This window comes from Oncorhynchus keta, chromosome 6 (genome assembly GCF_023373465.1).
Source record: "Oncorhynchus keta strain PuntledgeMale-10-30-2019 chromosome 6, Oket_V2, whole genome shotgun sequence".
NCBI lineage: Eukaryota > Metazoa > Chordata > Actinopteri > Salmoniformes > Salmonidae > Oncorhynchus > Oncorhynchus keta.
Genome location: NC_068426.1, coordinates 42979470 through 43007230, shown reverse-complemented (window position 1 = coordinate 43007230; position 27761 = coordinate 42979470). Strand labels below are relative to the sequence as shown.

Below are 27761 nucleotides of genomic sequence, written 5' to 3'. Positions count from 1 at the left end.
TAACCCTATTATTCCACTTATTCCAGGAGTAACCATATTATTCCACTTATTCCAGGAGTAACCCTATTATTCCACTTATTCCAGGAGTAACCATATTATTCCACTTATTCCAGGAGTAACCCTAATATTCCACTTATTCCAGGAGTAACCCTAATATTCCACTTATTCCAGGAGTAACCCTATTATCCAGGAGTAACCCTATTATTCCACTTATTCCAGGAGTAACCCTATTATTCCACTTATTCCAGGAGTAACCCTAATATTCCACTTATTCCAGGAGTAACCCTATTATTCCACCTATTCCAGGAGTAACCCTCCTATTATTCCACTTATTCCAGGAGTAACCCTAATATTCCACTTATTCCAGGAGTAACCCTATTATTCCACTTATTCCAGGAGTAACCATATTATTCCACTTATTCCAGGAGTAACCATATTATTCCACTTATTCCAGGAGTAACCATATTATTCCACTTATTCCAGGAGTAACCCTAATATTCCACTTATTCCAGGAGTAACCCTATTATTCCACTTATTCCAGGAGTAACCCTATTATTCCACTTATTCCAGGAGTAACCATATTATTCCACTTATTCCAGGAGTAACCCTATTATTCCACTTATTCCAGGAGTAACCCTAATATTCCACTTATTCCAGGAGTAACCCTATTATTCCACTTATTCCAGGAGTAACCATATTATTCCACTTATTCCAGGAGTAACCCTAATATTCCACTTATTCCAGGAGTAACCCTATTATTCCACTTATTCCAGGAGTAACCCTATTATTCCACTTATTCCAGGAGTAATTCCACTTATTCCTAACCATATTATTCCACTTATTCCAGGAGTAACCCTATTATTCCACTTATTCCAGGAGTAACCCTATTATTCCACTTATTCCAGGAGTAACCCTATTATTCCACTTATTCCAGGAGTAACCCTAATATTCCACTTATTCCAGGAGTAACCCTATTATTCCACTTATTCCAGGAGTAACCCTATTATTCCACTTATTCCAGGAGTAACCATATTATTCCACTTATTCCAGGAGTAACCCTAATATTCCACTTATTCCAGGAGTAACCCTAATATTCCACTTATTCCAGGAGTAACCCTATTATTCCACTTATTCCAGGAGTAACCCTATTATTCCACTTATTCCAGGAGTAACCCTAATATTCCACTTATTCCAGGAGTAACCCTATTATTCCACTTATTCCAGGAGTAACCCTATTATTCCACTTATTCCAGGAGTAACCCTAATATTCCACTTATTCCAGGAGTAACCCTATTATTCCACTTATTCCAGGAGTAACCATATTATTCCACTTATTCCAGGAGTAACCCTATTATTCCACTTATTCCAGGAGTAACCATATTATTCCACTTATTCCAGGAATAACCCTAATATTCCACTTATTCCAGGAGTAACCCTAATATTCCACTTATTCCAGGAGTAACCCTATTATTCCACTTATTCCAGGAGTAACCCTATTATTCCACTTATTCCAGGAGTAACCCTAATATTCCACTTATTCCAGGAGTAACCCTATTATTCCACTTATTCCAGGAGTAACCCTATTATTCCACGAGTAACCCTATTATCTCCACCATTCTGCCTAAGAGACATTATGAGTACTTGTATATATGTGGGCCCTCTAGCCCTTTTCTGCAGCTATATGCAGTTTAGCGACGTTGCAACAGGTTGTGTTTTGAGTAACTCATACTTCCGACCGAAAATGTGGAATGGTCCAATTGAAATACATCCTGGGTGCAACTTATTTTTTTCTCGCTGGTATGAAAGTTAAGTTCCAAAGGGTTCCAAAAATGTATCGCAAGCGAGGATTATTAACGTTTTTAAACGTTAAAACAGAGCGTCGGGATTGTAGTTCACATGGAGCCAAGCCCCCTTGCGTCCTTAAACGCTAAAATCATCCCTCGCTGCCAAATGCTGATGTAGTTTACATTGAGAGAACAGTCGGAAATAGTGTTTTTCAAATATTCATGTTCATATTTTCAGTCAAACTTTTATAAGTTTGATTGCAAGAGAAATACACCTGCTTTTTTTTTTCAAATGAAATTTGCAGGTGAGATCTGAAAGCAAACAGCAAACTAATCTTTCCCAAGTCTCGTTGCGGATGTTTCACCACCGGAGTATTTTTCTTGTGGCACACGGGTCTTGCTTTTGGATTCATCCAACATGTCTAGTTCTTACAGAATCAGGTGAGCTGTAGATTTGATTTATACATGGAAAGTAGGCCATAATAACACATTCGATTAAATGTGATCTAGCTCTGTTTGTCTACCGTAAATGTTCACTGTAATTGGTCGTGGATTATGAGGTGGTGGACTCTGAAAGCCCTGTAAACTGACGTTAACTAACCACCTCTGACCATTGCGTTGTCTCGAGGAAATGGGAAATCATCTGCTAGCAACGTCGAGGAAACTGTCAGCTTCATTGACCTGTACTACACTGCAGACAATGTTTTTACATTCCAATCCGCTTGAATGGAAAACATGTTTCCTAGCTATCTGCTCAAGCTAGCTGGCTCATTCATAGGCTCAAGCAGTCCACTCCCAAAATGAGAATTTAATTCGAGGTGTTAATGAACGATGTAGTGGCAAACATTATGAAAGGACTAAGAGGTAATGCAGAACTGCCGCTAGCTACCTAATTCATCATATACAATTATGCAACTAAGCAATGTTGTTAACATCATGCACACATTCTCCACTGATCAAATGATCACAACAAACTGGAGACCCTTTTAAACGAGTCAGTCAAACCTGTGCGTTGCATTGGACTTCATGTTAATTATAAGCTCCAAATACAGGGAGAAGTACAAACTAGTCTACTCAAGATGCAATGTTGCTATATAGCCTATTGCATAACATTTGGCCTATGCAATGGACATAATAACAGGACATCCTTTGAAATTCTTGCGAGACGAGGGCAGTTCAAAGCAGGACGCACTAATGCACTTGTATTAAATATATTTACACTTCCGCTATTTGGCAGTTATCAAACAGTAGCCTTTGCTGCAAGGCTAAGTTGGAAGAAGGTGAAGGTTACTCATTATAAAGCTTCCCTGGCGTTTAGGCTACTATTCACTCATGCTTCTGGACTTTCTTGTTCCAGGAAAAGACTGGATCCAATGTTATGAAGGCCAATCAAAGTTATGGTTTAACTGTGACAGCAAAGCACTTTTGCCTGGTGTTCGTTAATGATCTGAGGTCAGGGCTGGTGTCTCGTGAGCACTGGTGTTTGATTAAAAAAAAAAACAGATGAACTGTCTTCCCTTTGAATAGCCCCAAGCTGAGTAACTTTGCTGATCATCTGCAGTTTTCCAGAGAGCCATGACAAACAGGATGTAGCTGCTGGTGAAGTCAAGGAAAGAGAACAGGAAAGAGAACAGGAAAGAGAATAGGAAAGAGAATAGGAAAGGGAATAGGAAAGAGAATAGGAAAGAGAATGGGAAAGGGAATAGGAAAGAGAATAGGAAAGAGAATAGGAAAGAGAATAGGAAAGAGAATAGGGAATAGGAAAGAGAATGGGAAAGGGAATAGGAAAGAGAATAGGAAAGAGAATAGGAAAGAGAATGGGAAAGGGAATAGGAAAGAGAATAGGAAAGAGAATAGGAAAGAGAATGGGAAAGAGAATGGGAAAGGGAATAGGAAAGAGAATAGGAAAGAGAAATTGCTATTACAGGAGAAAGGCATACTAGATTGAAATCAAGTAACTCTTTATTTGGTTCTGTAGGTTAGAACAAAAATCTGAATATCACAGATATGGTGTATTTAAGAATGGACACAACTCTCTGATGTTGAATCCTGTCAGTTCTACACACACTTCTTTCTATAAGACCTGCTGTAGCCTATAACCTACTTACTGTCTGCTGTATAGTCTAGGCCTTTGAGGTTTTTTGGGGGGCTAAATCACAATCAGTCCGCCCGATCTATTTTGAGTTCCTCTGGGAGAATCTTCTTTTCCTGGTGGTGGTAATGCAGCCTAACCACCACATCAATGGGTCCTGTGATTTGGCTGGATAGTCAGCTGCTCATAACAGCAGGACAGCCCACATTGATCATGGGAGCACATAGGTGTCACTGTCTCCATGCAGTCCAGCTGTAGAAGAAGGATGTTTCAGTGAATAGGCTAGTGGCAGTACTGCAGTTTGAATGAGTAATTCAGCAGTGTTACAAAACAATAAAGGGGTACTTTGACCAAGTCCCTCCATTTTGTATGTTATGTTGTACCATAAGAACAGTTGGAGCAGGTTGTGTTGGTAAATCAGAATGTCAAAGACCGTATACTTAGCAGTTGTCTAGGGTGGAAGTTGAACTACTTAATGATGTTGCTATGGGTGTCTATGGCTATAGGTACCCCCCTCCTTTTCTGGGCACATGATTTGACCCCCCCCACACACACACACACACACACACACAGTCAATGCACTAGGTAAACAAATGGAACCGTGCAGCCCTTTGTAGATTGTGACACGAAAATAATGTGTTTTGCAAATCTTTTTGTATCCTATCCTCCTCCTTTATTTGTGGTTGTCACAGTAAACACATTAGTCTACCCAATCAGAACACCCAGTCCTGTATTGTTTATGTCTGTCTGCTGCATGTGTAATAATCTGAACGAGGCATTATAGGAATGCTACCTTCCTCATTCTCGATGGGAGGCATTCTTTTATGATCTACCATGAATGCAACAAACAATATGCCTCTTACAACACAACCTACTTTGAGATGTTATTTTTTTCCTTTCTTGTGCAAATGAAGGATCCAGGAGTTCAAGGTGGCCTTGAGTGAAGATAAGCTTGACTTAAAGGTGCTTCGGGAACTTTGCTTCAGCGGTAAGCCAGAACTTTGCTTTCACCATAAAAACGATGTATTTTTCCATATTTTCTGAACACATGTTCATGTTTCCTATCTCTCTCCAGGTATCCCGTTTGAAGGAGGCATCCGTGCACTATGCTGGAAAGTGAGTTACTCCACAGCCCTTTAATAGACAGAGTGCATTCGGAAAGTATTCAGACCCCTTGACTTTTTTCACATTTTGTTACTCTACAGCCTTATTCTAAAATGGATGAAAAATTATTTCATCAATCTACACACAATACCCCATAATGACAAAGCAAAAAAAAATGATATCAAATTTGCACAAGTATTCAGACTTTTTAGTCTGTATTTTATTGAAGCACCTTTGGAAGTGATTACAGCCTTGAGTCTACTTGGGTAAGATGCTACAAGCTTGACACACCTGAATTTGGGGAGCTTCTCCTGGCTCTGGCTGGGTCACTCAAGGACATTCAGAGACTTGTCCCGAAGCCACTTGTTTGTTGTCTTGGCTGTGTGCTTAGGGTCGTTGTCCTGTTGGAAGGTGAACCTTCAACCTAATCTGAGATCCTGAGCGTTCTGGAGCAAGTTTTCATCAAGGATCTCTCTGTACTTTGCTCCGTTCATCTTTCCCTCTATCCTGTCTAGTCTCTCAGTTCCTGCCGCTGAAAAACATCCCCACAGCAGGATGCTGCCACCACCATGCTTCACCGTAGGAATGATGGAGGCCACTGTCTTTTGGGGACCTTCAATGCAGCAGAAAAATGTTGGTAGCCTTCCCCAGATCTGTGCCTCGACACAATCCTGTCTCGGAGCTCTACGGACAATTCCTTCGACCTCATGGCTTGGTTTTTACTCTGACATGCACTGAAAACTATGAAGCTTTATATAGACATGTGTGTGCCTTTCTAAGTCCTGTCCAATCAATTGGATTTACTACAGGACTCCCAAGTTGTAGAAACATTTTAAGGATGATCAATGGAAACAGGATGCACCTGAGCTCAATTTGTAGATGATAATGGCGCTGAAGGGGATGGCTGCTGTTTTACAGGCTCCTAACAAACTGCTATTTTGTTTGTTTTTCCAGTTTTTTTGTAACTTATTTTGTACATAATGTTGCTGCTACCGTCTCTTATGACCGAAAAGAGCTTCTGGACATCAGAACAGCTGTTACTCACCTCACACTGGACGAAGATTTTTTCTTTAATGAGTCTGACTCGAAGGATATACTGCTTTGTCAAGACAAGGCCCAAATCCCCATCATTCGTGTGAAGAAAATATGGAAATACAGGGGGCGGAGGTCTGGGTGCCTTGTGAGAATTAATTGGCGAATGAGTAAACCACCACTACCCTCTGTAATATTGGCCAACGTCATTATTGGCCAAAATCATTGGAAAACAAACTGGACGCTCTACGATTAAAACTATCAACTACCAATGGGACATTATAAACTGTATCTTGTGTTTCACCGAGACTTGGCTGAATAATAACATGGACAATACAGAGCTGGCTGGCTTCTCCTTTTCTCGGCAGGACAGAGCAGCTATGTCTGGTAAGACGGGGGTGGGGGTGTGTGTCTATTTGTCAGTAACTGCTGGTGGTGCCCCATGTCTAATATTAAAGAAGTCACGAGGTATTGCTCGCCTGAGGTAGAATACCTCATGAAAAGCTCTAGACCACACTATCTACCAAGAGAGTTCATATCTATATTATTCGTAGCCATCTATTTACCACCACAAACGGATGCTGGCACTCAACAAACCGATGCTGGCACTAAGACCCCACTCAACGAGTTGTATAAGGCCATAAGCGAACAAGAAAAAGATACATCCAGAAGCGACGCTCCTAGTGGACGTGGACTTTAATGCAGTCAAACTTAAATCCACTTGACCTCATTTCAGTTCTACCAGCATGTCACGTGTAACCAGAGGAGAAATACAACTCTCGACCACCTTTACTCCACACACAAGAGACGCATACAAAGCTCTCCCTCGCCCTCCATTTGGCAAATCTGATCAGAATTCTAACCTCCTGCTTGCAAGCAAAAACTAAAGAAGGAAATACCAGTGACTCGCTCAATACAGAAGTGGTCAGATGACGCAGATTAGAGGTCGACCGATTATGATTTTTCAACGCCGATACCGATTATTGGAGGACCCAAAAAAGCTGATGCCGATTTTATATTTGTAATAATGACAATTACAACAATACTGAATGAACACTTTTATTTTAACTTAATATAATACATCAAAACAATTTAGTCTCAAATAAATAATGAAACATGTTCAATTTGGTTTAAATAATGCAAAAACAAAGTGTTGGAGAAGAAAGTAAAAGTGCAATATGTGCTATGTAAAAAAGCTAATGTTTCAGTTCCTTGCACAGAACATGAGAACATATGAAAGCTGGTGGTTCCTTTGAGTCTTCAATATTCCCAGGTAAGACGTTTTAGGTTGTAGTTATTACAGGAATTAAGGGACTATTTCTCTCAATACCATTTGTATTTCATATACCTTTGACTATTAGATGTTCTTATAGGCACTATAGTATTGACAGCCTAATCTCTGGAGTTGATAGGCTTGAAGTCATAAACAAGGCTGTGCTTCAAGCATTGAAGTGCTGTTTGAATGAATACTTACGAGCCTGCTGCTGCCTACCTCCGCTCAGTCAGACTGCTTTATCAAATATCAAATCATAGACTTAATTAGAATAAACACAGAAATACGAGCCTTAGGTCATGAATATGGTCAAATCCAGAAACTATAATTTCAAAAATAAAACATTTATTCTTTCAGTGAAATATGGAACCGTTTGGTATGTTATCTAACGGGTGGCATCTCTCAGTCTAAATATTGCTGTTACATTGCACAACCTTCAATGTTATATCATAATTATGTACAATTCTGACAAATTAATTACGGTCTTTGTTAGGAAGAAATGGTCTTCACACAGTTCGCAACAAGCCATGTGTACTCAAAGCATGCGCGGACCAACTGGCAAGTGTCTTTATTGACATTTTCAACCTCTCCCTGACCGAGTCTGCAATACCTACTTTTCAAACAGACCACCATGTGCCCAAAATTGCGACTGTAACCTGCCTAAATGATTACCGCCCCGTAGCACTCACTTCGGTAGCCATAAAGTGGTTTGAAAGGATTGTCATGGCCCATTATCAACACCATCATGCCAGAAACCCTAGACCCACTACAATTCGCATACCGCCCCAACAGATCCACAGATGTCTCAATCTCACTCCACACAGCCCTTTCCCACCTGGACAAAAGGAACACCTTTGTGAGAATGCTATTCATTGACTACAGCTCAGCGTTCAACTCCATAGTACCCTCAAAGCTCATCACTAAGCTAAGGACCCTGGGAATAACCACCTCCCTCTGAAACTGGATCCTGGACTTGCTGACGGGTCGCCCCCAGGTGGTAAGGGTAGGCAACAACACATCTGCCACGCTGGGGCCCCTCGGGTGCGTGCTTAGTCCCCACCTGTACTCCCTGTTCACCCATGACTGCATGGCCAAATTCGAATCATTAAGTTTGCTGACGACACAACAGTCATAGGCCAGATCACCGACAGCGATGAGACAGGAAGGAGATCGGAGACCTGGCAGTGTGGTGCCAGGACAACAACCTCTCCCTCAACGATGAGACAGCCTACAGGGAGGAGATCAGAGACCTGGCAGTGTGGTGCCAGGACAACAACCTCTCCCTCAACGATGAGACAGCCTACAGGGAGGAGATCAGAGACCTGGCAGTGTGGTGCCAGGACAACAACCTCTCCCTCAACGATGAGACAGCCTACAGGGAGGAGATCGGAGACCTGGCAGTGTGGTGCCAGGACAACAACCTCTCCCTCAACGATGAGAGCCTACAGGGAGGAGATCGGAGACCTGGCAGTGTGGTGCCAGGACAACAACCTCTCCCTCAACGATGAGACAGCCTACAGGGAGGAGATCGGAGACCTGGCAGTGTGGTGCCAGGACAACAACCTCTCCCTCAACGATGAGACAGCCTACAGGGAGGAGATCGGAGACCTGGCAGTGTGGTGCCAGGACAACAACCTCTCCCTCAACGATGAGACAGCCTACAGGGAGGAGATCGGAGACCTGGCAGTGTGGTGCCAGGACAACAACCTCTCCCTCAACGATGAGACAGCCTACAGGGAGGAGATCGGAGACCTGGCAGTGTGGTGCCAGGACAACAACCTCTCCCTCAACGATGAGACAGCCTACAGGGAGGAGATCGGAGACCTGGCAGTGTGGTGCCAGGACAACAACCTCTCCCTCAACGATGAGACAGCCTACAGGGAGGAGATCGGAGACCTGGCAGTGTGGTGCCAGGACAACAACCTCTCCCTCAACGATGAGACAGCCTACAGGGAGGAGATCGGAGACCTGGCAGTGTGGTGCCAGGACAACAACCTCTCCCTCAACGATGAGACAGCCTACAGGGAGGAGATCGGAGACCTGGCAGTGTGGTGCCAGGACAACAACCTCTCCCTCAACGATGAGACAGCCTACAGGGAGGAGATCGGAGACCTGGCAGTGTGGTGCCAGGACAACAACCTCTCCCTCAACGATGAGAGCCTACAGGGAGGAGATCGGAGACCTGGCAGTGTGGTGCCAGGACAACAACCTCTCCCTCAACGATGAGACAGCCTACAGGGAGGAGATCGGAGACCTGGCAGTGTGGTGCCAGGACAACAACCTCTCCCTCAACGATGAGACAGCCTACAGGGAGGAGATCGGAGACCTGGCAGTGTGGTGCCAGGACAACAACCTCTCCCTCAACGATGAGACAGCCTACAGGGAGGAGGATCGGAGACCTGGCAGTGTGGTGCCAGGACAACAACCTCTCCCTCAACGATGAGACAGCCTACAGGGGGAGATCGGAGACCTGGCAGTGTGGTGCCAGGACAACAACCTCTCCCTCAACGATGAGACAGCCTACAGGGAGGAGATCGGAGACCTGGCAGTGTGGTGCCAGGACAACAACCTCTCCCTCAACGATGAGACAGCCTACAGGGAGGAGATCGGAGACCTGGCAGTGTGGTGCCAGGACAACAACCTCTCCCTCAACGATGAGACAGCCTACAGGGAGGAGATCGGAGACCTGGCAGTGTGGTGCCAGGACAACAACCTCTCCCTCAACGATGAGACAGCCTACAGGGAGGAGATCGGAGACCTGGCCGGGTGGTGCCAGGACAACAACCTCTCCCTCAACGATGAGACAGCCTACAGGGAGGAGATCGGAGACCTGGCAGTGTGGTGCCAGGACAACAACCTCTCCCTCAACGATGAGACAGCCTACAGGGAGGAGATCAGAGACCTGGCAGTGTGGTGCCAGGACAACAACCTCTCCCTCAACGATGAGACAGCCTACAGGGAGGAGATCGGAGACCTGGCAGTGTGGTGCCAGGACAACAACCTCTCCCTCAACGATGAGACAGCCTACAGGGAGGAGATCGGAGACCTGGCCGGGTGGTGCCAGGACAACAACCGCTCTCTCAATGTGAGCAAGTCAAAGGAGCTGATTGTGGACTATAAGAAAAGTAGGGCCGTACATGCCGCCATTAACATCGACAGGACTCAAGTGGACCGGGTCGAGAGTTTCAAGTTCTTTTGGATTCCACATCACCAACAAACTATCCTGGTCCAAACACACCAAGACAGTTGTGGAGAGGGCACGACAACACCTTTTCCCCCTCGGGAGACTGAAAAAGATTTGGCACGGATCCTCAGTTCCTCAAAGTCCCACAGCTGCTCCATCGAGAGCATCCTGACCGGTTGTATTACCGCCTGGTGTGGCAACTGATCGGAAGGCAGTACAGAGGGTCTACAGCCCAGTACATTACTGGGGCCGAGCTTCCTGCCATCCAGGGACTATACCAGGTGGTGTCAGAGAAAGGCCCCAAAAATTGTCCAAGACTGTCATAGACTGTTCTCTCTGCTACCGCACGGCAAGCGGTACAGGAGCGCCAAGTCTAGGTCCAAAAGGCTCCTTAACAGCTTCAACCCCCAAGCCATACGGCTGCTGAACAATTAATCAGATGGTCACCCAGACTATTTACATTGACACCCTCCCCCTCCATTTGTTTTTACCTTGCTGCTACTCACTGTTTATTATCTATGCATAGTCACTTCACCCCTACCTACATGTACAAATTACCTTGACTAACCTTTACCCCCGCACATTGACTTCTTGTAATTGAGTCTAGGCTACTGTTCAAATGTTTTTTGGCCATTAGTGACGATATGATGCAGCGATTTGGCTTGTGTGTGGATCTGGGAGGAGGAGTGTGTCTGTGGCAATGCACTGCCTTTTGGCGTACAGCACGTATGCAATGCAGTGCATCGGGGTGGTATGGAGGCGGGCCAAAATGAATTGACAACCCAAGTAATTGCGTGGGCTGGATGGAAATGTGTCACGGGCCGGATTCAGCTTGCAAGCCTTTTGTTTAACACCTGATCTACAGTATGTAGCATTAGCCTTAGATGTAGTATTAGTTCAAGCCTGTTGTTCTAACCGTTTCTGTGAATGGTTGGGATTGACATTTCTGATGACTTGCTTCAATGTTTCCAGGTCCTGCTCAATTACCTGCCTTTGGACCAGATAATATGGGAGTCCTTCCTCAAAAAGCAGAGGTACAAATGTCTCCAACAGTGCTGGTGGACTCCTCTTTGTCAACAGGAGGAGATTACTGGACATGTTTTGTACTCTGTGTATAAAGTGCATGAAAACATCTACTGCTCAAGACTTCCATCTATGCCTGAATTATACCTTGGTAGCTAAGCAGTTCTTAGTCAAGTATATCACTCCTGTCCCGACTGGAGTTTAGTTTTGAATCCCTTAGATTTGAGTGTTTCTAGACAAACAGCTGAGTCATAATGGAACCTGACCGATTTAAAATCTCACTCTAAAACACAACACCCAGCACCGGACAGCTATATCAGGTCTGCTCGGCCCGGGAAACAGTGATGGTGATGATGAGTCATGCTTGTCGTCTGCTTCTATTGGCTCATCCCTGACATTATTCAAATACTTAAAATAGTGTTTGGTTGATCCTGCCAGAAGTGCCTTTACTGGCCCTGTCAAGAAACAATGCCTAGCCCCTAGTCAATTCATGTAAACCAGAGCGAATTGGGTCAGTATAAGAAATATGTTGGTGTCTCCATGATATCATGGCTGTATCTTTGAGGACTTTTCACCCCAAAGTCAAAATCAAGTCAAATTGAACTCCTTAAAGGAAACTACTAGGTGTTTCAGTGGTTCCTGCGGTTGCCCACAGGCATAGAGATGATTGTATGTATTTGTGACCCACAGGGAGGTGTACTCCCAGTTCCTAAAGGAGATGATCATCCAACCAGGCATCGCTAAGGCCAACCTGGGCCTCTCCAGAGAGGACGTGACTATGGAGGACCACGTGAGTTTCCCCTCTCCTCTCCCTATCTTTTTTGCCCTCAGCATATTAACATTTCCTACTCGGATACACACTACTGGACTGTCTGAGCGAATGGATATATGATTTTTCACAGATCAGTCTCCCATACGTTCATTAAACATGCCCTCTTTCTATCTGTCCCGCTCTCTCAGCCTCTCAACCCCAACCTTTTTCACAGATCAGTCTCCCATACATTCATTAATCATGCCCTCTTTCTATCTGTCCCGCTCTCTCAGCCTCTCAACCCCAACCTTTTTCACAGATCAGTCTCCCATACATTCATTAATCATGCCCTCTTTCTATCTGTCCCGATCTCTCAGCCTCTCAACCCCAACCTTTTTCACAGATCAGTCTCCCATACATTCATTAATCATGCCCTCTTTCTATCTGTCCCGATCTCTCAGCCTCTCAACCCCAACCTTTTTCACAGATCAGTCTCCCATACATTCATTAATCATGCCCTCTTTCTATCTGTCCCGATCTCTCAGCCTCTCAACCCCAACCTTTTTCACAGATCAGTCTCCCATACATTCATTAATCATGCCCTCTTTCTATCTGTCCCGATCTCTCAGCCTCTCAACCCCAACCTTTTCACAGATCAGTCTCTCATACATTCATTAATCATGCCCTCTTCCTATCTGTCCCGATCTCTCAGCCTCTCAACCCCAACCTTTTTCACAGATCAGTCTCCCATACATTCATTAATCATGCCCTCTTTCTATCTGTCCCGATCTCTCAGCCTCTCAACCCCAACCTTTTTCACAGATCAGTCTCCCATACATTCATTAATCATGCCCTCTTTCTATCTGTCCCGATCTCTCAGCCTCTCAACCCCAACCCAGACAGCAAGTGGAACAACTACTTCAGAAACAACGAGGTGCTGCTACAGATTGATAAAGATGTTCGGTAGGTCTGACTGCCTGGGCAACCAGCTAGGTACTTCTTTGGTGCATCTCCATGTATTTTAAGTCACTCATCCTTTAGAGCAGGGGCGAGCATCTTGACTGATGATTAAAGTCTAAGTTAAAGTCATGTATTCCAGTACCCAGTCATGTAATACCATCTCCAAATAGGCAGAAGATTGGAAGCAGTGGCTCTCTCGTGGAAGCCTTATGTTCCACATAGGAATACACTAACTAGTGTACTTCATGTATTTCATGACGGCAGGCGCTTGTACCCCGACATGGCGTTCTTCCAGCGGCCAACAGACTACCCCTGCCAGCTGATCCTGGATCCCCAGAACGACTACGAGACACTCCGGCGCCGTGTGGAACAGACTACCCTCAAGGCCCAAACTGTGGACCGCAACCGCAGCGGGGTCACCAATGTGAGTGAGAGGCGGGAGGGTCGTGTGCGTTTTAGTTTTTTATGTGTATGAACAGACATATTGGTCTGTCAATGTTCATGCCTCCACTTCCGGAGGCAGCAGGGTGACCTTGTTTCGGTAATGCCAGGGGAAACACTATCCAGATGACTCTACCACCCTGTGTTATGTTCAATGCCCCTCTCCTGCTTTAAGCAATGCGGTCATGATGTGCACGCAGTGGTGCGTGTGTACTGCACGGTCCAGGTGAGTGTATTGGCTTGACGATGATGGGTCGATAACCTTTATTTTACTTATGGGTGTTTTAAGTTTGTGTCCATTTCCATCCCATAACAATTGACTGGATGTCCCTCCAATGGTCTTCTATGGCCGAGAGCTGTAGTGCTTCAACTGCTTTCAGAACTAGGACTGGTTTCTCATCCGGTCCTAATTCTTTCTTCTGTTTTCCGCTCCCCATCTCCAGGTGAGCTCCCCGGGCAAGGCCCTTAACCTGTACCCGTCCAACGAGTACGAGGTGCTGCCCAGCGGCTGCGAGGCACACTGGGAGGTGGTGGAGCGAATCTTGTTCATCTACGCCAAGCTCAACCCGGGCATCGCCTACGTGCAGGGCATGAACGAGGTGGTGGGCCCTATCTACTACACCTTTGCCACCGACCCCAACAACGAGTGGAAAGGTGGGTGCAGGAGGGGATGTGTTCGTGCGTGTGTATTTTGGGAGCATAGAAGAAGGCACATTTTCATCTCTAGTGCAGATGAACAAATAAATTCCTATTGTATTAAACGCAAACAGCAGCCCAATCTGCTGCTGCCTGCATCTACTTCCCTATTTTAGTCCCATTCCCCTGGTTTCTGCATCAGAATTCTAATGTTCTGTGATGCAATGGATCAAGCTGAGTTAGCACTGCCACCTACAGGACAAATGAGGGATGGCCAACATTTCATATGCTTCCCATCTCATCTACAGATATTTATTGTGCCACCTCTAAAGAACTATTTTACGAGCTAGATTTCAGTCCAATCTGCAACAGATTTGCACGCAAATATTATTAAAAAGGCTATGTGTGATGACGTAATGCACATAAAAACCAGTTTTGCTCTAAAGTTCTCAACGAATAAAAAACCAGTTCAGTATGTTTCCATGGCATTTTCCACTCTATGGTTTTATCACAAATTGTTGGCAATTAAACGGCAAACTTGCCGAGTCTTCTCTCTAGACAACAGTTCACTGATAAAGTGGACAGGTTCGGGTGTATGATGAGATGGATAAGATCAAGATCATTCTTATTTGTTAATTGGATGCTAATCACCGATCATCATGTCACATGTCATACAAATTCAGACCCAGGATATTTATTGGAATTGAGCATCAAGCTCATCACTGTGTACATTCACCATCCTATGAAGTACATCATATCTTATTTCATCTGTAGCCAAATAAACGGCATGCTTTTTCAAGTCGTAGTCGGACCACTACACAACATAGCATCGCATGACTGCAAATCTACCTCGACTTGATAGTTATTCTATCAACAATTGCACAAGAAATAGTTTTCACCCCAATTTGTTGCATAATTAATTTTACAGACACAAAAAGATCCCACAATGTCAAACGAACAAATTTTCTGTCAAAATTATTATAATTTTTTTTTTTTACCCCTTTTTCTCCCCAATTTTGTGGTATCCAATTGTCCCATCATTACAACTCCCATACGGACTCGGGAGAGGTGAAGGTCGAGAGCCGTGCGTCCTCCAAAACCCAGCCAAGCCTTAGACCACTACGCCGCTCGGGAGGACTGACATTTTTTAAATTGTACCGACACTTCCTATTTCCTGTCTTGATTTGTTTTTATATGGTATGACTTTACTTGCAAAAAAACTGTTGATGGAAACATGGTTACTGTCTATAGTATATTTTAATGACTGGCAGTCGTTGAACAGACAGACACAATTGACACTAGGCAGGTCATGATTGATCGACTGACTGATTTGCCTGTCCAACCAATCAGAGCACGCCGAGGCAGACACCTTCTTTTGTTTCACCAACCTGATGTCAGAGAACCGGGACATGTTCATCAAGAGCCTGGACGACTCGCAGTGCGGCATCACCTACAAGATGGAGAGCGTCTACTCCATGCTCAAAGAGAAGGACATGGACCTCTATATGAAACTGGTGAGCAAAGGCCTCTTGGGTCCAGTCCCAAAACCATCCCTAGGCCCTTTCCCTAGGCCCTTGTTAACTCCCCTTCACGGCTCTGAAAGGATACAAGTTCGTATGGATTGGGAAGGGGGGTAGATTTTGTATAAGGTGCACATTTATTTATTTTTCTCATGTAATTGCAAAAAGTGTGTTGGATTTAGTTAAATTACTTCATTTAGTGGGATAATGTTTTGTTTGTAGTAATGATGGAGGCTAGTTACATTTTTCAACCTCTTCCTCTCCCTTCTCTCTAACAGCAGGAGCAGAACATCAAGCCTCAGTACTTCACCTTCCGCTGGTTGACCCTGCTGCTGTCCCAGGAGTTCCTCCTGCCCGACGTCATCCGCATCTGGGACACGCTCTTCTCCGACCAGGACCGCTTCGACTTCCTCATCCTGGTCTGCTGCGCCATGCTCGTGTGAGTTCCTGTTAAAGGAATTTAACAATTCCCAAATATGTTCATTAACCAATTCAATTTAAATCACTCTGTCTGTTTCTAAGAATTTGTAAGATCCTTATTTGCATAAAATGGACAGAGACCAGTCTATCAAAATTAGCCAATAGTATTTATTCTCGGAGAGCTGCTCATAGAACCCTGTACAACAGCTTATATATCACATATGACGTCATAGGTTATAAAATGTCTCTCCTCCTCTCGACCAGGACAAAGCAGCTTCAAAAGTTCATTCCAACTCACTAGCGCACATACCTGACACAGTATATCTGGATTAACTCCTGAAGTCTCACCATAGTTTATTACCCCTTAGCAGACAGTTCCAGATAAGGAAAGCCTGGAGGAGCTCTCGCTGTCTTATTTTATCTCCAGAGTTATAGCCGGGTCGGTTCAAACATAGGTTAATGATCCCCTTTGCTTACTTTAGACACACACATACATTCCTTCTTCCACAATGGTTATCATTTCCACTTACCCCTTATCCATGCTACATAACCTCTTTCTTATGAACTAACATTATTAATCAGATATTGTAAAACAGGGTAGAGTTTAATTAGTTATAGTTCTATTTAAATGTACACATTCTTTAGTCATTATTTATAACATTCCTAACAGTTTCCCCTTCTGTCCTGCCCAGCAATGAACCACTACCCCCTGGACAAACCCGTGTCCATAACTCCAGATGGACCCCATACCCAATTCCCTCAGTCTGTTGATTTTTTTTTTTTAGGAATGCAATGCAATTCCTGAATTGACTTGAATTTGGATGGATTTGGATAGGAATTTGATCTTACCGTATAATATGTTATGTTTGTTATTTCTGTCCTGATTGGCATGCTTGTCCTGTGTGGTTTCAGACTGATTCGAGATCAGTTGCTGGCAGGAGACTTCACGGTCAACATGAGACTGCTACAGGTAAGACCATCTAAAAGGGTCTATCCAAATAGTGGGGCCAATATAGGTCATGCTTGGACAACTAAGGAGGTTTTATTTGACATTTGACTGATTGTCCATGTTCTTTTTCAGGACTACCCCATCTCAGATGTCCACACCATCCTGGCCAAGGCCAAGGAGCTTCAGGGTGGCTCATAGCCACCCCTCCCCCTATCTCCCTCTCCTGGATTTGGGGGATGCACCATTGAAACTGGTAATCCTAGGTGACAACAAGGCCCCATTGCACCCTGGGAGGGAGAGGAAGCCACCTGGTGCCGGGGTGGTGCACAGTTTCCTCAAAGCAACCAAACTAAATACTTAGTCTTCTTGTCTCACTCTCACGGCCCGACAGTATTTCCACTCTCTCAGAGAGGGTGTGTGGGTTCAAGCTATTTATTTTTGCACTGAAAACTTGAAAAAAATGACAATCTACATATATGAAGCAGAGAAACCAGTTACCCAACAACAGCGTCATTATAACGTTTGTCAGTGCTATTATAACACTCCGAGGTTATTTTAATAGTACGCTTTCTTTCAGTTTGGTTATTTTTTACATGTGAACATGGTTATTTTTTATTGTGGAGCTCGTACGAAAGACGAAATGTAATAAGACCGTGTAAAGTCTAACCACAACAAAAAATGAGTATAGATTGTAACTAGGATCATATGCCTTTGGTAATGGGCAATTGAAACGTGAAGGTCCTCTGTTTGTTTTCGGTTAAACTCAGTCTGGCCAGTTTAAAGCCAGCCACTTGAATCTCCAATATTAATGTATGTTTTGCAAAATGTTGGTATCAAATGAATGGGGTGTGAAACCCGTACCTTACTCACTAACCCAAAGTGCATGCTTATACGTTAGCCCAAAAGCTAATGAACGAAGAAATTAACCCTTGATTGTCTTAAATCTAGTCTTAGGGGAAATTGATACAGTGATGATGATGGTCTATTTTATTGTAAGGGCATTACTTAGCAAACAAAACAGTCAGATTAAATTGGGCATTCAAGTTTTTAATATATTTTGAGTCATTTCTTAATATATTTTGAGTAATTTCTGGTCGCATTAAAAAAGTGGTTCACATGTAAAGCATAATAAACTGAACATTAATGGCATGTTAAGTGAAGTAAAACACATTTTGCTCTGCATACTGTTGGATAATTAGAGAGAACAAATTATTGATGATAATAACTAAATATGTATAATTAATGACATTAAAATGCTATGGTAACATTTCTGTACTCAGATAATGGAATTGACAGATAACAGAGCTGACAACTGAAAATCACTAACATTTAATGTGTTATTGTTTTTTTTGGGTCTCAAAACGCTAACAGTTACCACAAGAGTTAATACACCATTGAAACGTACCTTTTCAAACTGTAGGACGTGATACTTTGTTAAGTACACAGAGAATGTCTGGCTTTGTAATGATAATTTAATCATTATGATTATGATACAGCTCACGAAACAGTTACCTTTTTACTGTTTGCGTTTCAGATTTCTTGGCACTCCCCAGTATCGCCATCCATTTCGGTCTACAGTACATTTGGAAAGTATTCAGACCCCTTAACCTTTTCCACATTTTGTAACATTACAGCCTTATTCTAAAATTGATTAAATGTTTTTTTCCCTCTCATTCTACACACAATACCCCATAATGACAAAGCAAAAACAGGTTTTTAGAAATGTTTGCAAATCACATTTACATTACTATTCAGACCCTTTTCTCAGTACTTTATTGAAGCACCTTTGGCAGCGATTACAGCCTTGTCTTCTTGGATCTGACGCTACAAGCTTGGCACACTTGTATTTGGGGAGTTTCTCCCATTCTTCTCTGCAGATCCTCTCAAGCTCTGTCAGGTTTGATGGGGAGCGTCGCTGCACAGCTATTTTCAGGTCTCTCCAGAGATGTTCGATCGGGTTCAAGTCCGGCCTCTGGCTGGGCCACTCAAAGACATTCAGAGACTTGTCCCGAAGCCACTCTTGCGTTGTCTTGGCTGTGTGATTAGGGTCGTTGTCCTGTTGGGAGGTGAACGTTCGGCCCAGTCTGAGGTCCTGAGCGCTATGGAGCAGGTTTTCATCAAGAATCTCTCTGTACTTTGCTCCGTTCATCTTTGCCTCGATCCTGACTAGTCTCCCAGTCCCTGCTGGTGAAAAACATCCCCACAGCATGATGCTGCCACCATCATGCTTCACCGTAGGGATGGTACCAGGTTTCCTCCAGACGTGATGCTTGGCATTCAGACCAAAGAGTTCAATCTTGGTTTCATCAGACCAAAGAGTTGTTACTCATGGTCTGAGAGTCTTTAGGTGCCTTTTGGTAAACTCCAAGCAGGCTGTTGTGCCTTTTACTGAGTGGCTTCCGTCTGGCCGCTCTACTATAAAGGCCTGATTGGGGGAATGCTGCCAAGATGGTTGTCCTTCTGGAAGGCTATCCCATCTCCAGAGAGGAACTCTAGAGCTCTGTCAGAGTGATCATCGGGTTCTTGGTTATCTCCCTGTCCAAGTCCCTTCTCCCCCGATTGCTCAGTTTGGCCGGGCGGACGGCTCTAAGAAGAGTCTTTGGTCAAATTTCTTCCGTTTTAAGAATGATGGAGGCCACTGTGTTCTTGCGGACCTTCAATGCTGCAGACATTTTTTTTGGTACCCTTCCCTAGATCAGTGCCTCGACACAATCCTGTCTCAGCTCTGTTCTGTGGACAATTCCTTCGACCTCATGGCTTGGTCTTTGCTCTGACGTGCACTGTCAACTGTGGGACCTTATATAGACAGGTGTGTGCCTTTCCAAATCATATCCAATCAATTGAATTTACCACAGGTGGACTCCAATCAAGTTGTAGAAACATCTCAAGGATGATCAATAGAAACAGGATTTCAAGTCTCATAGCAAAGTGGCTGAATACTTAAGTAAATAATGTATTTGTTTTTTTATTTGTAATACATTTACAAAAAATTCTAAAAACTGTTATCGACTTTGTCATTATGGGGTATTGTGTGCAGATTGCTGAGGATTTATTTTTATTTAATCCAATTTTAGAATAAGGCTGTAACGAAACAAGATGTGGAAAAAGTCAAGGGATCTGAACACTTTCCGATGGCACTCTACATTCTAACACTATTTCATTGGCAAGATGGTATCCTCCAACTGACAAATCCCCTAGGCAGGAATTGGTACAAATTAACAGTCTGTGACTAACTATAATTCAATGTAGCATTATTGTACTAAAGTGAGGTATTAAGTTGACTACACTACATGACCAAAAGTATGTGGACACGTTGAACATCTCATTCCAAAATCATGGGTATTAATATGGAGTTGGCTTCCCCTTTGCTGAGAGTGGCTTTCAGAGTTGTGTTGGATTTTCCCCAAACATTACTCTTTGTATTCAGAACAAAAAGTTAATTTCTTTAACATATTTATTGCCACATTACTTAAGTGCCTTGTTGCAAACAACAAGATTTAGATGCAAGTGGCTGTTCCACTGGTTGTCATAAGGTGTATGCACCAATTTGTAAGTCGCTCTGGATAAGAGCGTCTGCTAAATGACTTAAATGTAAATGTAAATGTTTTGGGATATTTTTCCATTCTGTACAGGCTTCCTTCTTTTCACTCTGTCATTTTGGTTAGTTTTGTGGAGTAACTACAATGTTGTTGATCCATCCTCAGTTTTTTCCTTTCACAGCCATTAAACTCTGTAACTGTTTTAAAGTCACCATTGGCCTCATGGTGAAATCCGTGAGCCGTTTCCTTCCTCTCCGGCAACTGAGTTAGGAAGGACGCCTGTATCTTTGTAGTGACTGGGTGTATTGATACACCATCCAAAGCTTAATAACTTCACCGTGATGCTCAAAGGGATATTCAGCATCTGATTATTTATTTAGATTTTTTTATATCAATTGGAGACCATTTTTTTGCGAGGAATTGAAAAATCTCCCCGGTCTCTGCGGTTGAGTGTGTGCTTCAAATTAACTACTCGATTTGAGGGGCCTTACAATTAATTGTATGTGTGGGGTACAGAAATTAGGTAGTCACTCAAAAAACGATGTTAACCACTATTATTGCACACAGTGAGAGTCCATGCCACTTATTATGTGACTTGTTAAGCGCACGTTTACTCCTGAACTTATTTAGGCTTCCCGTAACAATGGGGTTGAATACGTATTGACTCAAGACATTTCAGCCTTTCATTGAGTGTTCTATTAACACAAATCCACTTGGCAGTGATGGGGTGTTGTGTGTAGATCAGTGACACAAAATCTACATGGAATCTGTTTTAAAATCAGGCTGTCAAGCAAGACGAGGTTGAACAAGTAAAAGGCTGTGCACACTTCCTGAAGGCGTTGTGTATATAAACTGACTTTCTGAAGGTGTTGTGTATATAAACAGTGACTTCCTGAAGGTGTTGTGTATATAAACAGTGACTTTCTGAAGGTGTTGTGTATATAAACAGTGACTTTCTGAAGGTGTTGTGTATATAAACAGTGACTTCCTGAAGGTGTTGTGTATATAAACTGACTTTCTGAAGGCGTTGTGTATATAAACAGTGACTTCCTGAAGGTGTTGTGTATATAAACAGTGACTTCCTGAAGGCGTTGTGTATATAAACAGTGACTTTCTGAAGGTGTTGTGTATATAAACAGTGACTTCCTGAAGGCGTTGTGTATATAAACTGACTTCCTGAAGGCGTTGTGTATATAAACTGACTTTCTGAAGGTGTTGTGTATATAAACTGACTTTCTGAAGGTGTTGTGTATATAAACAGTGACTTTCTGAAGGTGTTGTGTATATAAACAGTGACTTTCTGAAGGTGTTGTGTATATAAACTGACTTTCTGAAGGTGTTGTGTATATAAACAGTGACTTTCTGAAGGCGTTGTGTATATAAACAGTGACTTTCTGAAGGAGTTGTGTATATAAACAGTGACTTTCTGAAGGTGTTGTGTATATAAACAGTGACTTCCTGAAGGTGTTGTGTATATAAACAGTGACTTCCTGAAGGTGTTGTGTATATAAACAGTGACTTTCTGAAGGTGTTGTGTATATAAACAGTGACTTCCTGAAGGTGTTGTGTATATAAACAGTGACTTCCTGAAGGTGTTGTGTATATAAACAGACTTCCTGAAGGCGTTGTGTATATAAACGTGACTTTCTGAAGGTGTTGTGTATATAAACAGTGACTTCCTGAAGGTGTTGTGTATATAAACAGACTTTCTGAAGGAGTTGTGTATATAAACTGACTTTCTGAAGGCGTTGTGTATATAAACAGTGACTTCCTGAAGGTGTTGTGTATATAAACAGTGACTTCCTGAAGGTGTTGTGTATATAAACAGTGACTTCCTGAAGGTGTTGTGTATATAAACAGTGACTTCCTGAAGGTGTTGTGTATATAAACAGTGACTTCCTGAAGGTGTTGTGTATATAAACAGTGACTTTCTGAAGGTGTTGTGTATATAAACAGACTTTCTGAAGGAGTTGTGTATATAAACAGTGACTTTCTGAAGGAGTTGTGTATATAAACAGTGACTTTCTGAAGGAGTTGTGTATATAAACAGTGACTTTCTGAAGGAGTTGTGTATATAAACAGTGACTTTCTGAAGGTGTTGTGTATATAAACAGTGACTTCCTGAAGGTGTTGTGTATATAAACAGTGACTTCCTGAAGGTGTTGTGTATATAAACAGTGACTTCCTGAAGGTGTTGTGTATATAAACAGTGACTTTCTGAAGGTGTTGTGTATATAAACAGTGACTTTCTGAAGGTGTTGTGTATATAAACAGACTTTCTGAAGGAGTTGTGTATATAAACTGACTTTCTGAAGGTGTTGTGTATATAAACAGTGACTTTCTGAAGGTGTTGTGTATATATAAACAGTGACTTTCTGAAGGTGTTGTGTATATAAACAGACTTTCTGAAGGCGTTGTGTATATAAACAGTGACTTCCTGAAGGTGTTGTGTATATAAACAGTGACTTCCTGAAGGTGTAAACAGTGACTTCCTGAAGGTGTTGTATATAAACAGTGACTTCCTGTATATAAAGGTGTTGTGTATATAAACAATGACTTCCTGAAGGTGTTGTGTATATAAACTTTCGGACTTTCTGAAGGTGTTGTGTATATAAACAGTGACTTTCTGAAGGTGTTGTGTATATACAACTTTCAGTTGTGTGACTTCCTGAAGGTGTTGTGTATATAAACTGTGATTCTGAAGGTGTTGTTTAAACAGTGACTTCCTGAAGGTGTTGTGTATATAAACTGTGACTTTCTGAAGGTGTTGTGTATATAAACATGACTTTCTGAAGGAGTTGTGTATATAAACAGACTTTCTGAAGGTGTTGTTCCCAACAGTGACTCCCATTCTGAAGGTGTTGTGTATATCCCATCATTTCATTCCATCATTGACTTTCTGAAGGAGTTGTGTATATAAACTGTGACTTTCTGAAGGAGTTGTGTATATATAAACAGTGACTTTCTGAAGGAGTTGTGTGTATATAAACAGTGACACATTCTCCACCAATGACAAAGAAGGATAGTCTCACCTTCCTGTAATTCACAAACAATTTAATGATTTATTGTTCTCCATCTTATCTTGCTCGATTGTGATTTTTTTTCTCTGTATTCCCCCCTTCTTTCATCATTCCCATTCCCATCATTCCCATTCCCATCATTCCCATTCCCATCATTCCCATTCCCATCATTCCCATTCCCATCATTATCATTCCCATCATTCCCATTCCCATCATTCCCATTCCCATCATTCCCATTCCCATCATTCCCATTCCCATCATTCCCATTCCCATCATTCCCATCATTCCCATCATTCCCATTCCCATCATTCCATCATTCCCATCATTCCCATTCCCATCATTCCCATTCCCATCATTCCCATTCCCATCATTCCCATTCCCATCATTCCCATTCCCATCATTCCCATTCCCATCATTCCCATTCCCATCATTCCCATTCCCATCATTCCCATTCCCATCATTCCCATTCCCATCATTCCCATTCCCATCATTCCCATTCCCATCATTCCCATGGCTCTCGCCTTTCTGGACTTCTAACAAAATCTGTTTTACAGCAATATGGAGACTGTTTCAGAAGGCAGCTCGCGGCCTCTGGTCTCTCATCTCTGCCAACCAGTATAGCCTATATGTGGCAAAAAGCTCCTATAATTGTGGAATAACAGGGCTAGAGAGGGAGAGTATGCATAGTCGATACAAAGTATAGGAATAGCAGACAAGTGGGTTAGGAAAAGCAGGACACTAGTAGTTCAACCATTTTCAAAGTTGGTTTTTGGGAGTAATTTGCTTTCACAATAAAAATGATTTAAAAAAAGCCATGTGAACTTTGTCCATCTGGTTCTTGGTAATGGGCATCATGACATTATGGCCCATTTTCAGACAACTGACCAGTCAGAAAGTTCAGCTGCTCTCCTGCTAACTTTAAAATCCTTTACATAAGATAAGCGCTACCAGTCAAAAGGGTGTCCAGGGAAAAACCGTAGCAACCTTTTATTTTTGTTTTACAGTCATGATCATTCTGATTGGTTGACTACCTGGGTGATGCAGACAAAATGGCTACTTCTCTCACCCAACAACAAGATTTGGTGTCCATGGTGGATAGCAAGCATGGCATTGTGGCATGTGTACTTGCCTGGCACAACCAGTGTTTCTGAAACAAACTCCTTCCTCCCACCCCTTCCGTTTAATAGCTCGTGAAATTGGAGAGACTGGAGAACAGAGGGTTTAGATTGATAATTTGTGCGTGAAGTGCTCTTAGCTAAGGGAGACTTAATCCCAGCGACATCTTCCCTGGCGAACTGGAGGGAGTTGAATCCCTTCCTTGCCATGTAATGTCTTCTTTCCTTATGCTGATCGGTGAACAGACCGGATAGGTTTCCACAATATTGTTTCTTCTAATAAGTCCTCAGATCAGTGTACATGAAGGAAATGAGATAAAGGAAGCAACTGAACAAAGGAAGTGGTTTAAGACCCTCAAATTGTTGTAGAGGAATGTATTGAAGGGCAAAGCAAGTCAACACCCATGGTGTTTGGTTCAGCATTATTCATTTTCTGTTCTTATCTCCTACCTCGTCTGTGTTCACAGAGCTGAGAGGACAAAACCATGGATTTCAATTCACTCAATTCAAAAACGCATGCAGGCTCTTGTAAACTTGTAGCAGTACTTTTTGGTTGCTTTTTTTTTGGTTGCTCATCTCACATGTGCCTGGACAAAAAGTGCAAGAGAATGATTTTAGTCTTTTTTTTTTTAGGGAGGCGGGTGGGATGAGTGAGAAAGTGAGTCGGAATGAATGTTCTGGTATATAAATTCATTGTCTTCTTGATTGTCTAACCTGTTTTGTATTTGTGTGGTGGAAAACACCAGCGTCTCTGGTTACTTAAAGCCGAGCTTTACTCTTGTCTCTTTCTAATAATAATAATTTTTATTGCTGACATCATTGGATGAAGGGATGTCGTAAACTGAAGTAGCTTTTTCAAGCGGGGATCAGAAGCATCCACCCTTGATAACAAGTGTTTGTTCTTTTTCATGTGTGTGTGTGTGTGTGTGTGTGTGTGTGTGTGTGTGTGTTGTGTGTTGTGTGTTGTGTGTGCGCGTGTGTGTGTTGTGTGTGTGCGTGTGTGTGCGCGTGCTTTTGTGTTCTTAAAAATTCTTGCATGATTCTACATTTTTGTATGGGTGTGGAAATTCTATGTTTTTACAGTGTTTGCAAATGCACAATACATTTTTAATTTACGGTTTAAATAAAATATTTGTGAGGTGTACCTGACATTTTCACTGTGACATACATGCATGCATGCATGCATAAAGTTGAAGTCGAAGGTTTACATACACTTAAGTTGGAGTCATTAAATCTTGTTTTTCAATGACTCCACAAATGTCTTGTTAACAAACTATAGTTTTGGCAAGTCAGTGAGGACATCTACTGTGTGCATGACACAAGTATTTTTCCCAACAATTGTTTACAAGCAAATTATTTCACTTATAATTCACTGTATCACAATTCCAGTGCGTCAGAAGTTACCATACACTAAATTGACTATGCCTTTAAACCGTTTGGAAAATTCCAGAAAATGATGTCATGGCTTTAGAAGCTTCTGGTAGGCTAATTGACATCATTTGAGTCAATTGGAGGTGTACCTCCAATTGAAAAATTACTTGTGTCATGCCCGAAGTAGATGTCCTAACCTACTTGCCAAAACTATAGTTTGTTAACAAGAAATGTGTGAGGTGGTTGAAAAGTATTTTTAATGACTCCAACCTAAGTGTATGTAAACTTCCGACTTCAACTGTATATACACATATAGATACACACAAACACACTGAACAAAAATATAAACACAACATGCAACAATTTCAAAGAGTTGACTGAGTTACAGTTCATATAAGGAAATCAGTCCATTTAAATAAATTCACTAGGCCCTAATCTATGGATTTCACATGACTGGGATGTGCATCTGTTGGTCACCTTAAAAAAAGAATGGACTTCACAATGGGCCTCAGGATCTCATCACGGTTTCTCTGTGCATTTCAAATTGCCATCGATAAAATTAAATTGTGTTCGTTGTCCATAGCTTATGCCTGCCCATACAATAACCTAGCTTCTTATGTTGGATCCCGCGACACAGTTGCCATCAGTTGCTGGGACTGCTTGAATCTTTCCAGTGATCCTGAGGAGCTATTTAGCATCGCAGTTAGCCTAGCTGCTAGCTAGCTGGACATCAAGCTAGTGAGGTGTTCTTGAACGCAGTCCGCTACGGGGTTAGCCATTCTGGCTGGGACCGCGGATTGTTCCGGGTTTGTGGCTGTCTCGATCCCTGCTGTTTGTTGTTTTCAATCTTCCCCGTGACCTGCCCTGTCTGGAACTGCGAGGAGTAACAGCCTAACATACGTTGCTATAGCTACCATGACAAAGACCAAAGCCGGCGGGAGTACCGTTGAGGACAGTGGTGTCTGTCACATGTGAAGGATCTTTTAAACAAACAAAAAGAGATAAGCAGTTGTTACAACAACAAGAAAATAGTTTCAAGTGTTTTGTCCAAATGCCTGTGTATTCTACTAATAAAAGAATGGACGACCTGACCAGAGAGATCCAGGACATGAAGAACAGTTTGCAGTTCTCCCAGGGTCCGCTCGACGAGTTGAAACAGGAGAACGACAAGATGACAGAAATCTGTAAGTCACTGAGAGAGGACATCAGTTCTGTGTGTGAATCCATGATAAATCAGACTATCTGTCATTGCTATCTCGAGGGACAATCAAGGCGAAACAACATGGTTGTGGACGGAATTGCAGAATCTCCACACAAGGCCTGGATGTAGTCTGAGGACAAAGTGAAGATGGACCACAGGAAGATTGGAGTGGAGTGCGCCCACAGGACTGGAAAACCCACCACCGGCCCAGGTGATAGGCCCAGGCCGATAGCGCTAAAGTTCCTGAGGTTCAAGGGCAAGGTAGCTGTTCTGGAAAGACTGAAGAACTTGAGAGGAACGTATATCTTCCTCAACGAGGACTATTCTGAAGCTGTGCGCCAGAAGA

At 42.7% G+C, this 27761-nt stretch overlaps 1 protein-coding gene and 2 long non-coding RNA genes across 9 annotated transcripts; 2 read left to right on the top strand and 1 right to left on the bottom strand.

Moving 5' to 3' along the window:
• Nucleotides 1–1965: 1965 nt before the first annotated feature.
• Nucleotides 1966–20919, top strand: LOC118385548 (TBC1 domain family member 13-like). 2 transcript variants are annotated; one of them, XM_035772770.2, is made up of 12 exons: nt 1966–2225; nt 4791–4864; nt 4952–4992; nt 11442–11503; nt 12183–12282; nt 13124–13206; nt 13468–13627; nt 14088–14298; nt 15631–15794; nt 16079–16239; nt 17133–17190; nt 17302–20919. In XM_035772770.2, exons 1-12 carry the CDS (start codon nt 2203–2205, stop codon nt 17365–17367), a joined length of 1203 nt encoding a protein of 400 aa, XP_035628663.1. In that variant the 5' UTR covers nt 1966–2202; the 3' UTR covers nt 17368–20919. The 2 variants fall into 2 exon arrangements, with proteins under 2 accessions (XP_035628663.1, XP_035628664.1); XM_035772771.2 differs by lacking the exons at nt 1966–2225; nt 4791–4864; nt 4952–4992 and adding an exon at nt 5020–6399.
• LOC127930812 (uncharacterized) lies at nt 8274–11432 on the bottom strand. 6 transcript variants are annotated; one of them, XR_008139583.1, is made up of 4 exons: nt 10116–11432; nt 9783–10043; nt 9495–9638; nt 8274–8706 (listed from the first exon to the last, which is right to left on the bottom strand). It is a non-coding gene; the product is annotated as an uncharacterized LOC127930812 (long non-coding RNA). The 6 variants fall into 6 exon arrangements; XR_008139579.1 differs by having other exon boundaries at nt 10188–11432; XR_008139580.1 differs by lacking the exon at nt 9783–10043 and having other exon boundaries at nt 10071–11432.
• A 668-nt stretch (nt 20920–21587) lies between the features above and the next one.
• LOC127930813 (uncharacterized) lies at nt 21588–25623 on the top strand. The gene is made up of 7 exons (XR_008139585.1): nt 21588–21606; nt 21671–21702; nt 21733–21764; nt 22454–22517; nt 23120–23183; nt 23441–23472; nt 23680–25623. It is a non-coding gene; the product is annotated as an uncharacterized LOC127930813 (long non-coding RNA).
• Nucleotides 25624–27761: the final 2138 nt, after the last annotated feature.